The following is a 13,483-nucleotide window of genomic DNA, read 5'->3' on the forward strand; positions in this document are numbered from 1 at the left end:
TAACACTGCTAAATTCGACCTAAAGTCCTAGTGTAGACCAGGGCTAATGCACGTGCACTTTAGCACACACTTGTATTTACAGATGATAGATTAGGTGTGTAAAAATCCTGCATGCACACTGACAGAATCTATCATCTGTGTGCATACAAGCAGTGGCCAGGCTGAAACCCAGTGAAAGTCAGGCCCTTAGAAAAGGACTTCATCACTGATGATTATTCAATACATATTAAGTGACTCCTCTCTAAATCCGGCAGATTAATAGAGCGGACAAATTCCCTTAGCTCAAAGAACATAAACATCCCTCAAGTGGGAGGCCTAAACATGCCGAAACAGCTCAAATCGAGGACAAAGACAGAATGCAGCATGATCTCTTACAGGAACAGATTGCTATAAATAATACTAGAAGTACTAAATGACTGAAAATATCTAGGAATATCAAAAAGAAAATCTTTCTGGAGGCCACAGCTCTTGCTCCCACTATATGGAATAGTGTTCATATCGTGAGACTTGTCTGAGGCCCCAGAACAATTGTGCTTAATAAAGCATGTGCACGTTGGATGTCACAAGCACCATGATCATAACTGAAGATGCAGCTGGCACACAGATATATGCCAGCACTTTGAATACAGGAAGCACGGTAGGTACTGCCCCTGAGTCGATAAGCAGGAGGTTAGAAGTGCTGATGGGGAAGTTAGTCTGAGATTTATTGGGAACCAGGTTCAAGCACACAGAGTTCTCTGCCTACTGACTGAATGCCCCATGGAGGTGTCAGTTAGAAGATAATATGCTCAGCTGAGGGAGGGAGAGGAAGTGGAAATTAAGCCACAATGGGTTAATAAAATAACCCATTCATCTACCTCACGTCCTGGAGACTCTCCCTCAGTGCAAAGAAGGACTGGATGTAGCTCCTTTTGGAATCTAAAAATGAGGCATCTCAACTCAGCAAAAGGACATTGCCAGAGGGGCACAGATGGTCTCCCCCCCCCCCCGGTACTGAGCATATTGCCTCTATAGTACTCCGAGCCTCTGCTGGCTGGAGACAACATCTTGGATTGCTGGGCTCTGTTTGCCACTAGGCTACTGGGCTGGCTCTCACACATCCTTTGTAAATAGGTTTTGTTCCTCAGAAGACCAGCCTTACCAAAACGCTGAGGTATTGGGTTACAACAACCAATGAGTAAAAGCAGATTAACGATAATAGGAGAGCAGTTTGTGTTATTGCAGGAGCTCAGTGGGTGGGACAGCCTTGCTATGAAAGGACTGTGGAACCATTGACAATTCCGGGGTAAGGGATGATTTCTTTTTGTTTCTGACTACAGATGAGGAAACGAGTAGATTTTGGTCAGACAGAAGTCTGGAGCTGGTGCTCTGGGAGACCATAAGGAAAGGAATTCCTGTAGTCAAGGCCAGAGAAGAGGAAGACACAAATAAGCATTTTGGCAAAAAAAAGTGGTTTAAGACGGACATAACACAACCATATGGATAGATTAATTTCCTGCAGCAGGGAGTGTGGATTCAGTAGGTGGCACTCTTCTTTCAATCAGAATGAACCATTGCTCTGGAAAGGTGTTCAAGAGCGTTCTGCTGCACAAGTTCTGTCTTTTAGAAGAGATGTAAACAACACAGTCTGACAACTTGTGGCCATTAAAGATCTCATGACACTATTTGTAAGAGGACATAGGGTTTTAGTCCTTGTCAAGTTCAGATAAGGCAATTAACATTTGCCTTTCCAAATTTCCCCAGCTTTTCCAACTGGATAGTGTATTCTCTTCACTTCCTGTTCTAAAACTGTTAAGCGCTATTGCTGTGTGGCTGTTACAACTGCCATGCACCACCCTAGAGGCAACTGCATATCACATTGTTGCCCTGGGACTATGACAGGTAGTGACAGTCCCTCATTTCTTAACTACCTCTGCCTACCTGCAACAAGGAAAACACTTACAGAAAACTGATCACTGGATGGATAGGCAGTTATTGGGACAAATTTTCAGTGTGTTCAGTGGCACACATCCACTCAGTCGCTTAACAGCTGTATCAGAGCATGTGGAGGATCCTTCTGGATTCTCCCAGAAAGAAGAAACCCCAGCCATCAATGCACATATACAAGCAAGCAAAAAGACTAACCTGAGCATGATCCCATTCATCCGGATTGCTCGCTTCCAGTCCTTCAGGGTTGACTTCCCAGCCAAGTGGACAAACTCTTTGGGACTAATTAGGTGATCATCATACTGCAAAGGGGAGAAATGTAACATGGTGTGACACAGCAGGAAAAATGCGGACTTGTTCCACATGAGAGGACAGCAATATGTTATACCAGGGTGCATAAACTGTATTTAGCACTGTGCCCAGTGACAGAGCAGAATGACCTTGATGGCCAAGTTTAATATTACTGTGAAAATCAAAGCTGGGCTCATACCAAAACTCCTGATCTGAAGAACCACAAAGTTTGATACGACAATCTGGGCTAGGCCCACCTCTAGTGAAAATCACCCACCAGGATATTGTGATTACACTAAAATATATCCTAATAAGAGCCAAGAGTCTGAACTTTGGCAGAAATTGGTTACAAATTCTTCTCCTAGCTCTGTACATACCACAAAGCATCAGACAGGAAGGCCATACAAGATCCATCCTAATGCGGTTTGTGCAAAATATAATTTGAATTATAGTGTTCTGTTCCATACCATGTGCAATTAACACACTATTTTATTTAGCTCTCATCTGCTCCCACTATCAAGCAAACTAGTGACAAAAAACAGATTGTTCCCACCCACCATTAGTATCCAGTCTTCCTACCAGCATGTTGCCCAATGGTCAACCCCACAAAGCACTTCAACAATGACTTGACCAGAAGAGATGCTAAGATTAAGGCTCTTTGGCCACTCAGTTCATAGAATATCAGGATTGGAAGGGACCTCAGGAGGTCATCTAGTCCAACCCCTTGCTCAAAGCAGGGCCAATCCTCAATTTTTGCCCCAGATCCCTAAATGGCCACCTCATGGATTGAACTCACAACCCTGGGTTTAGCAGGCCAATGCTCAAACCACTGAGCTACCACCCCAAATCTTTGGCCTTTGCAGAGTTAGTTAACAAGCACAATTAGTGCCAACTGCAGCAGCCACTTTTATGATGTGGACATCTCTTACTGGGAACTAGATTGAGACAACCAGCATATTTCATATTGAATAGCCATGTGACATCTTTCCTTCATTACTGACCAGGTGGATTTGAATTGGTGACCTAGTACCCCTTCTGAGGTTCTCCTTTAATAAAACTTCTATGGGGAGTTCCAGTAGGGATTTGCCACCTCCAGGTCTCTTTTCATTCCCTCCTGTGTTAACAAGTAAATGTGATATTCCCAACTGCTGCATGACATGAAACATCTACCTATAACAGGAACCAGAGTCAAGTGCAAAGAGGAAGCTGATCTCTGGTGGTAGCAGGCAAAACTGATCTGCTCCCGTCTCTACAGTTTGCTTTGGAGAGAGCGAGAGCGAGAGACATGGAAAGATCTCTCTCTCCAAGAGGAGGTGGAGTAGACCATCTCGTCAAAAATTCTCTGGCAGTGCAGCCTGAAAGCAGACCCTTCTTAAGAAACAGATTATTGTTTACCATTGATGCCTTACTGTGTTATCATGAAACATATGTTCTGGGAATGAAAAGTGCCCCCGACTCCTCCACTCATTAAGAGTTTTTTCACCCCCAACCATCTGGGGTAGAAAGAGTGGAAACAGGTCAATACTATCTTTACCAAGAAGGTTTGCATCACCGTATCAATTTCTCTTAAACTGATCTGATAAAGGGAATGTCTACAGTTTAGAAAACTGCTCAAAAGCAGAGCCAGATTGAAGTTGAAGCTCTAGCCAGAGCTGCTCAGTTTTCTTATGAAGCACTAAGTCACAATAACAGACTGCATGAAGACAATGGTACTCAAAATAGTTTTCTCTCCTTTCCCCTTTAAAGCAGGATCTCAACATAGTTATAACAGAGTCCTGCTTCCTGACACAATCAAAGCCACATATGGATGGAGTTTAGCAAACAGGTAGAGTGATCTACCATAGCAATAGCACTGGAATGCTGGATTTCATTAGCATCTGTGGTCCTTATTCTCCTTTCTGGGCAAGGAGGGTAACCTAAGAGCACACCTCTTATCTTTATACATGTGGTCCTTCCTTAGGGACCTTCAGAGAACTCTGTACCCTCACCTGAACACATTTCACATTAATGCCTGGGCACACGAACTTCCTCCATATCAGGTTGGCTTTACTATCTCCGCAGGTGATGGGATAAACAATCTCAGCCTCCAAACTGTCGTCCTCTTCAGCCATCTTCACTTCTCACAGGGAATGAGAGGCAGGGATTGGGGCGGGTCAAAAGGAAAATGAGTTACAACTATTGATTACCGTCAAGAGTTAAAGACATTTTGGGACAGAGTTTTAAAGCTTGGGAGCAAAAAGAGAAGGCAGGCAGGAACACCAGATTCTTCAGACAAATTTTTAGCCAGCCTTCAATACCAAACAGCCAGCTGACCACAGGCAAAATGAGTGCATGCCTATTTTTGCAGGTCCACAAAAGTCAATATGAAAGTTCAGTGGCTGACTGAACATTTGACCCTTTATGTGAATGCAGAAACATTTGAGATAGATGATATAGTCACACACATTATTATGGTGCAACTGTCTATTTTCAAGGTGGTGGGTCTTCCACTGTTCCCAAAGGAGGGCTTATAAGCAGGTAATCATGTCTTTTGCAAAATGAAACACTTGCAAACCCACTTCAACTCAGTTGGTGAATATCTCCTACCTGCCTACACTGCAGTGAAGCCACTGAAGTGAGAGCCACAGGAACATTCCAAGATACAAAAGCATTAGTGTCCAGGCCCGAGCATCACTTTATTACAGGAATCAGAGAGTTTTGGGAGTCACCATTTTTATTACTAGAGTAAGTTCATTAAACTTAATCCAAATAATGAAGAGGCCAGCAAACCCCAGGGAGACTTTCCAGACTAAACTGGTTTATGCCACAGCAGCCCAATTGGCAGAGACATTGTTACAATTTTTGAGTCATAAATTCGTCTTCTGCTTGCTTCTGAAACCTGTAATGCTCTTGTAAACAGACAATCTGATGATCCCATGGCTGAGCTATGGGCAAAACATATGGGTAGCAGATTTAATGGGGAATAAACTCAAGCAATCCCACTATTAACCAGGAGAGGGCAGCAGTGTGCTAGGAAACCATATCTGCCCACTCTCCCTTTTGGGCCTTCTCACCTTCCTTTTTGTCACATGCAGCTAGGAGGCAGGATTATGGCTCTACTGTTCTGTTTCCTTGAGCAAATGACAGCTACAGTGATGCCTGCAGAAAAGGTGTGAAACCATGATCTGATCCTGAAGCTGTCAGTCTGCCTACTCTGCAAGGAGGCTCCTGGGCACTCACTGGCAGTGCGGTGTGCTCCCAGGCAGCTGAGCTAGGCAGACCTGCAACACTCAAACTCTCTAGCAGCAGGACTGCTGATGCTGCAAAGCTGCCACGAGGAAGGCTGCAGTAAAGGCCAATGCAGTACACTGAACCTACCTAAGACAGCTTCTTTCAGGTGTGTGGAAGCTGTGAAGGCAGCAGCGGCTGCAGCAGCTGCATTTTCGGTCTCCAGAGTGTCTTCATTTAGGTCGCCACTGGGAAAAGAGTTGGAGATGAAAAATTAAGGAAGTTAGATGAATCATTCCCATTTCTGATCTCTGGAGCGAGCGCTGTTTCGAAGATCACTTGTAAAAACACTTTGGTGTGAGCCAAAAAATGTCCCCGTAATCCCTAGAAATGCAGATCTCTTTCCTTAAGAAAGTATCCTTTGGCAAAAGGTATGTTATCTTTTCCTCACTTTATATTGCAGCCTGATGTTGCTAACTCCAGCCCAGTACAATAACACTTGTGTGATCTCTGTGCTGCAATTTCCTGATGCGCTCATAGGAAGCTGGCTGTTTTCCTCCGCTAGCACAATGGAAATCAAAATCAGACGGTTGCCAGTCACTGGCAGGCTCTTTTAAGAAGATTCCCAAAGGCAGCAAGTGGGCAACAATCCTCAGCTGGCTGGAGGATGGACTAGATGACCTAATCGGTCTTATTTTCCATCTCCAACTTCTATGGTTCTATGCTTCTTAGCAATAGGACCCGAGAGGGCTGGAAGAATAGTAGAGTATTTCATTCAAGCTTTTCCCCCCAATATAGGTTAGGCAAAACAAAGAGGAAAAATTAACAGATTGTCTGGAAACAGGATTATATTACCTTTGTTTCTGAACTTGAGTGAATCTTGGCGACGTTGGAAAAATGTGGCAGCAGCATGGTGTGGCATGTCAAAAGTATCCAGTGTGATCAGCACCTAGAGGAGCTGATCATTCTGAATTGATGTATAGACATTTGGCATGTCATTGTACCCCAATGAACTTGCTCAATGTTAAAAGCTAGCAGTTCATACTGAATGGGAAAAGGAGAAAGGGCAAAACAAACATATAGAGGCCCCATCTACACAAGACTTTTAACCACGTTCTGGAAAACCGTGCTTAAGCATGTTTTAAACATGGTTGTCTGGGTTATAACTAGGTCTGCCAGCTGATGAATGAGAGCAAATTATGTCCAATTACTGTGTGTAATGTGTTTTATCCCAGGGGGAGAGTGAGGCTAGAAGGACTCTAAACGTGGATTGAATGCAGTTTGATCCTGTCCATGTTGACAATATGAAAGGGCATGAATCCATACACCCAGTGAACATAGGGACCCCAAACCATGAATTTCTGCAAAATTTGTTTTAAATTAAGTTTCTAGACCTTATGGTTTCAAGATAATTCTGCAAATGAGAACCAAATGCAAACCAAGGCAGTGCCGCTTCCTGAGTCAGGACCCAGACAGCTCCAGTGCCTCTGCTGCTGCTCAGTAACTTTGGCCATACTTCAGAGAGAAATAAATAAAACTCCGGCCAGTTTCACTTCTTGTTTTCAAAAACTTGCTGTGCAACTGTCAAGGGCCATGTCAGTGTCACACTGACGCTGCTGGGGAATGGTTTATGCAGCAGCAGAGACAGGAACTATAATTACTCACAGGGTAGGAGGATCCAGGAAATGGAGACCCGAGGAAGGAGTAGTAAGACCTGCCCTGCTTGCAACAAAAAGGCTCTGGAGGAGCAAAAAACCAGGAAGCTCCTCTTTACTCCAACAGTAAGAGGAAGGCATATCTTTCATTTTAGCCACTAACCAGACATTGATATGTAAGACAGCACCTCCAAGCAGGAACTGGGGTCAGCACCCTGGTAGAAATCCCACCTAGCCGGTGGAGGAGGAGGCAGGAGATGCTGGGCTTCTAACTAAAGTGTTCCACCTGGATCTCACAAGTGGGGCCACCCCTCTTCTTGCCATGTCCTGACACACAAATTAGTTAAACTATGGTCGGCCTGATTGTTAAACATGGTGAAGATAGGACTGGAAGAGAATGAAGTGTGTGCGCGCATGTTGGAAAGGGAATACTCGTACATCGTGCTTTAAGAAAAAAGGGCTAAAACAAATCTGACAGTTATGATTTCAGAACACAGCATGCACATGGGTGATGTGCAGAAATTATCTTACAATGCACATTGGTATTTGGGGATAAATCTAAAGACCTACAGAGTAGCTCATGTCATTGCTGTCCCTCCCCATTCCTCCCAGTCACTTAGAGCAGAAATCAAAGTAGGAGTTGCTAGCCTCAGCTTAATACCTTGCTCTCCATGCCTGGAATACCTGCACTTGCTGTGATGATGGAAGTCAGAGCCCCTGCTAGGTTTCAGTTTGCTCATGCATCACTGGAGAATTGCAGGGACATGTTTAATTCTTTCTACTGGATACTTAGGCCTTGTCTAACTACAGAGTTTTGTTGAGAAAAGGCAGCTTTTGTCGACAAACCAGTGAACACGTACACAATGCAACGCAACTTTTGTCGGCAAAAATGCTGTTTCGTTGACAAAATAAAAAACACCCAGACGAGAGAAATAAGGCTTTTTGTGCAAAATTTTTGTTGACGAAGTGCCAGTGTAGACACCATGCTTGATTTTATCACTCTACTTGGCCTCCAGGAGGTGTCCCACAATGCTCAATCTGACTGCTCTGGTCACCGGTTTGAACTCAACTGTCCTGCAGCCAGGTAAACAACCTTGCCCCTCCGCATTAGAAGCCCCGGGAATTATTGAAATTCCAATTCTCGTTGGCTCGCAGTGGAGAGGTCTCATTGCATCTTTCCATGGAACCATGGCGGGTTATCGCAGCAAATGCTCTCCCACTTGGACCACTGCAGAGCTGCTGGATCTGATCAGTATATGGGGAGAGGAGGCTGGGCAGTCCCAGCTGTACTTGAGATGTAGGAATTTTGATACTTACAGGCAGATCTGTCAAGGCTTGTGTAAAAAGGGATATGATCCACAAGCTGCAGTGCAAAGCCAAGATAAAGGAGCTGAGGCAGGTATACTATAAGGCGAGGGAGGCAAATCGTTGCTCCGGTGCTGCACCTAAGACCTGCCAGTTCTATAAGGAGCTGTATACTATCATCGGTTGCGACCCCACCTCCACCGCCAAGAGCCCTATGGCTACTTTGGAGGGAACGGAGGTGGCGGAAAGAGAACCTAGCCTAGAAGACAAAGTCATTGATGAAGAGGTGGAGTTAGATGATGATGTGGCGCTCCCGGCAGGGTTGCCCGGTGGGGCAGGCATCCAGGAACTGTTCAGCACTCTGGAGTTGTCTAGCCAGTCTCAGCAGTTGCTCTCCGGTAAGCAAGAAGCAGGAGAGGAGACGCCTGGTAAGTGGCTTTGGTTTCTGTAGTGCAGAGGTGGGTTCAGGGTTAAGAAATGTGGGAGGCTGGCTGTGTTTCTGTGTGCTGGACATTTCCCCATGCAGCTAATCATTACGGCAGAACAGGGAGTTGATGCACACTGAGCTCTCACAGGAATCCCGCAGAGAGATCTCTAGGAAAGATTCCTGGAAGTACTCGGCAATCCTCTGCTGAAAGTTCCTTGGTAGCTTTGTTCCTTCCCCCATTGTAGGAAACTTTCCCGCGTCATTTGGCAATCAATCACTTATGCAGGGACCAAAGTGGCACGCAGGCAAGCAGCATAGGGACCAGGGTGGAAGCCACAAGCGTGTAGTAGATGTACCCTCTCTTCCCTGCTTACCCTCAGGAATGACATATCTGCTACAATGACCCTCACCTGTGGAAAAGTGGGAGAGAATTTTGAATTTTTTCCCTAGTTGGCTGCATTGCAATCCTTGCGGAGTGCTGCACCGCAACCCTTGCGGAGCGCTCTTTTCCCCATGTAGAGTGCCCCCCAGCCAACATTCACCATGCTTTGGGTGTTTGCCAAGATATGTGCTTGCCAAGGGTCAGTGAGAAAGTTACTGTAAAGTTACCAGAGGTGTATTTTACTGAAATGTTTCAATGCTGTGCGTTAACTTAACAATCATGCTTCTGTGCATTGTTCCTTGTGCTTTGGCAGATGTGTCCTTCAGGAACACCCCACACATACCGGCCGAGCGTCTCCACCAGATAAGAAAGCGCCCAAGACGGAGCAAAGACGACATGTTCCAGGAGGTACTGCACTTCTCCAATGCAAAGAAAAGGGAACGCAAGGCATGGAGGGAAGTGGAAAGGGAGGACAGAAAATAAAATCAGGAGTTTGTAAAGGATGTTACTGAGCAGATGATTAAAGTCATGGAGGAGCAAACACAAATGCTGAAGTCCCTAATAATGCTGCAGACTGAGCAGATGCATGCCCACCCTCCCCTGCAGCACGTTCAGAACTTGTTTACATGTCCCCACAAACTCTGCCCGCACAGTCCTTTCTGAGAGGTCTCTGTTTCCCCTTCACTCCACCTCCTTGGACAACTTTCAAAATGATACCTGGACATACACACAGCTCTGAAAGTCTGCCTTTCCCTGGTACCTCCTTTCCCACCAAGCCCCTTTCTGTGTGTTTGTGTGTTGTTTCTTGTTTATTAAAAGCAAAGTTTTTGAACAGTAACTCATCTTTATTTGTTTCCTACAAATTGAGATAGTAGGCACTACCAATACACAGGCACTGTAATCATTTGCTTACTGGAATGTAAGGCCCCAAATGTCACCATTGCTTCTCAGGAAAACTACATGTAATGTAACACTGCAGCACCAATCACAGAGATATACATTACTGGTTCTCATTTGAAAGCGTTGCCTCAAAGCCTCCCTGATTTGAATTGCCTCACTCTGGGCCCCTCTGATAGCCCTGGTATCTGGCTGCTCAAAATCAACAGCCAAGTGGTCTGCCTCAACACTCCACCCCCAGCAAACCTTTCACCCTTAGCTTCACAAAAATTATGCAATGTACAACACGCGGCTATGACCATGGGAATATTATCCTTATTGAGGTCTAACCTACCATAAAGGCATCGCCAGCGCGCCTTTAATCTGCCAAAGGCACATTCCACTGTCATCCAGCACCTACTCAGCCTGTGGTTGAACTGCTCCTTGCTGCTGTCCAGATCCCCCTGTAAGGTTTCATCCCTCTGTAAGAGGTAGGCCAGGTCTCCCAGGATCACTATGAGCATCCCCCACTATAATCTTCTGGTCTGGAAAGAAAGTCCCCGCTTGTAGCTTTTTATACAGGTCAATGTTCTTGAAGTTGTGTACGTTATGCACCTTCCCGGACCACCACACGTTGATATCAGCAAAACGCCCACGGTGATCCACAAGGGCCTGCAACACCATGGAGAAATACCCCTTCCTATTGATGTACTCCATCACAAAGTGGTCTGATGCCAAAATTGGAATACGTGTGTCATTTATTGCCTGTCCAGTTAGGGAAACCCATTTCTGCAAAGCCATCCACTATTTCACATACATTTACCAGAGTCATGGTCCTTTGTAGCAGGATGCGATTAATTGCCCTATACACTTGCATTAACACAGCCCCAACGGTTGACTTCCTGACTCCAAATTGATTCACAACCGACCGGTAGCAGTCTGGAGTCGCCAGCTTCCACACAGCGATTGCCATGCACTTCTCTACCAATAGGGCAGGTCTCAATCTGGTGTCCTTGTACCATAGTGCTGGGGCGAGCTCCACACACAGTTCCAGGAAGTTGGCTTTCCGCAGCCAAAAGTTCTGTAGCCACTGCTCGTCATCCCAGACATGCATGACGATATGATCCCACCATTCAGTGCTTGTTTTCTGAGCCCAAAAAGCGACGGTTCACCCTCTGCAGCTGTTCTGTGAAAGCCAAAGCAATCTAAAGTTGCATGTCACACAGCATGTCAGGCAACTGGGAGTCTTCTTCAGTTAGGAACTTCATGATTAACTGCGCTGCCTTCACGATGTCTTCATGACAGTTATCAGAGCATAGGAGAGCAGTGCAGGATCTCTCTCTTCTCACAAAGATGCTGGGGTGCACAGCAAACAAGGGCCATTGAAAAATGCTGTGAAAGAAAGCTGGAAGCCTATGGAATGCTGGGGCAGAAAGCAATGCATCATGGGATATTGAGCCAGGTCCCAAGATGTGCCGCGATCTGCTCTGCCTTCCCACAACACCTTGCAGCAGAAGGTGTTGAGCTGGACTGTGTGATAGGTACCCACAGTGCATTGCTCATACCGTCGATGATAGTGCCCAAACTGTGGATATGCTCTGCCGACAAAGGGAGCAAGTGTGAACCTGACATACAGATTTTTATTATAGCAATTTTTGAGTATCGACATCACTTTTGTTGACAAAACTCTGTAGTGTAAACCAGGCCTAACTTCTCCCTTGTTTCTTTTTTGCAACTGAAAATGTTTTACTAAGATCTGTGAACAAACCAAATCAACCCATGAATACAGATGTGCATTTTATAGCATCTCTGTGTACCCCATAGTTCAGGCTGCCTGGCATCCGATGAAGTGAGCTGTAGCTCATGAAAGCTTATGCTCAAATAAATTTTGTTAGTCTCTAAGGTGCCACAAGTCCTCCTTTTCTTTTTGTGGATACAGACTAACACAACTGCTACTCTGAAACCTATACATATAGTATAAGCCACTGCAGCCATAGGCAGACAGCTAATTAAAGACACTATATCAAAGTGTTCCTCTACTTCCTGCCTTGTACTAGTGGCTCTCCCCATCTTTCAGTGCTTGCTAATGGAAGGAGAGACAAACAACTGGCTCTGCATGGCTTCCCTATCCTCCCAGTTAGTTCCTGGCTTGCAGCAGCTTAATCTGCAGAGTACATGCAAAATAGACTATTTAAAGAGAAGAAATTTTAAAAATATACACAAATGTGAAATATATTTAGGCTACTTTGGACTGTAAATATTTCTTCTTTACACTCAGGGGATGCTGTTGCAATCTTAGCTAGCACAGAACACTGATGCTATATGTGTTAATTTTTCACAAAAGATTCCCATGCAAGAAAGCAAGGGCATGCTGGCCACTTGATAGAGAACATCTCTGGCTATCTGTCTGCATAGCCATCTCTACTGGATTTTAAAGACCTGCATTTGGATTTTCTGGCAAACAGGCCCAGTGTAATTAGCGCAGTACATTCTCTCCACCTCTCTGAAGTCCTGAGGTGGGGAAGGGAGAAAGAGGAAATAATAGTTAACAAATTTCCTGACACTTCAGCAGTTTCACTCTGTATAAACTGGGTGTGCTAAGCAGGAGTTTATGGAGGATGTAAATCTAAAGTCTGGCCTGCTCTGATAAAGAGGGGGAGGAGGGCGGGACTGAAGTGACTGACTGACTGACTGACTCAATGATTCATTGGCTGATTACATAAGACAGTGCTAGGGTACACAGGAAAGTCAAGTTCAGGAGCTACCGGTTTTTCCCTTCTGACTTTTCAGCAGATGACTGTAGGGTAGAGCTACAGTGTCAAGAATCAGGTTTCAGAGTAGCAGCCGTTTTAGTCTGTATTCGCAAAAAGAAAAGGAGTACTTGTGGCACCTTAGAGACTAACCAATTTATTTGAGCATTAGCTTTCGTGAGCCACAGCTCACTTCATCGGATGCAAGAAATTGTCAAGAAGTGTCAATAAATTCCTCTCCCTTCCAGCCATAGGACTAGTATCTTGTTCACACAGATCAGGGGCAGCTATAATGTGGAGATAGGGGATCTTGTGTGGGAGGCATCTCAGAATCATGAGGTAGATGAAAACTCCTAGGATTTCAGAGTTCCTGCTTTGGACAAGTAACAGCACGGGAGAGGAGGAAATAGGATATTCTGATACACGGGTCTCTCAATCTCTCCTGTTGAAGTTGTTCCACTGTGTATAAATAATTAGTCAATGGAGTAGGGAACTACACAAAAATGACGATGCTAGTTAGGTAGAAATTAAAAAGAGCAGTCACAAGGGTCAAATGCCTGCATGCAGCATGGAGACTACTTAAAAACACCACAAGAGAGGCTCAGATTAAAAGTATACCCCAAATCAAAAAAGACAGCAGGAAGAACAAAATAATGCCACCAAG

The 13,483-nt window shown here is 45.0% G+C and overlaps 1 protein-coding gene across 3 annotated transcripts in view; it reads right to left on the reverse strand.

Annotated features, from left to right (window-relative positions):
• GMEB2 (glucocorticoid modulatory element binding protein 2) overlaps positions 1-13,483 on the reverse strand; it is a 43,289-nt gene that overhangs the window by 11,813 nt on the left and 17,993 nt on the right. Inside the window, exons 3-5 of one of the 3 annotated variants that reach the window (XM_077832033.1) lie at positions 5,575-5,672; positions 4,206-4,333; positions 2,125-2,228 (exon numbers count right to left, since the gene is read on the reverse strand). In XM_077832033.1, the coding sequence (XP_077688159.1) occupies positions 2,125-2,228; positions 4,206-4,333; positions 5,575-5,672 (330 nt within the window). Of the gene's footprint in view, positions 1-2,124; positions 2,229-4,205; positions 4,334-5,574; positions 5,674-13,483 lie in introns of those variants that run through there. The other 2 variants (XM_077832036.1, XM_077832035.1) reach the window with 2 other exon arrangements.

This window comes from Eretmochelys imbricata, chromosome 13 (genome assembly GCF_965152235.1).
Source record: "Eretmochelys imbricata isolate rEreImb1 chromosome 13, rEreImb1.hap1, whole genome shotgun sequence".
NCBI classification, from domain to species: domain Eukaryota; kingdom Metazoa; phylum Chordata; order Testudines; family Cheloniidae; genus Eretmochelys; species Eretmochelys imbricata.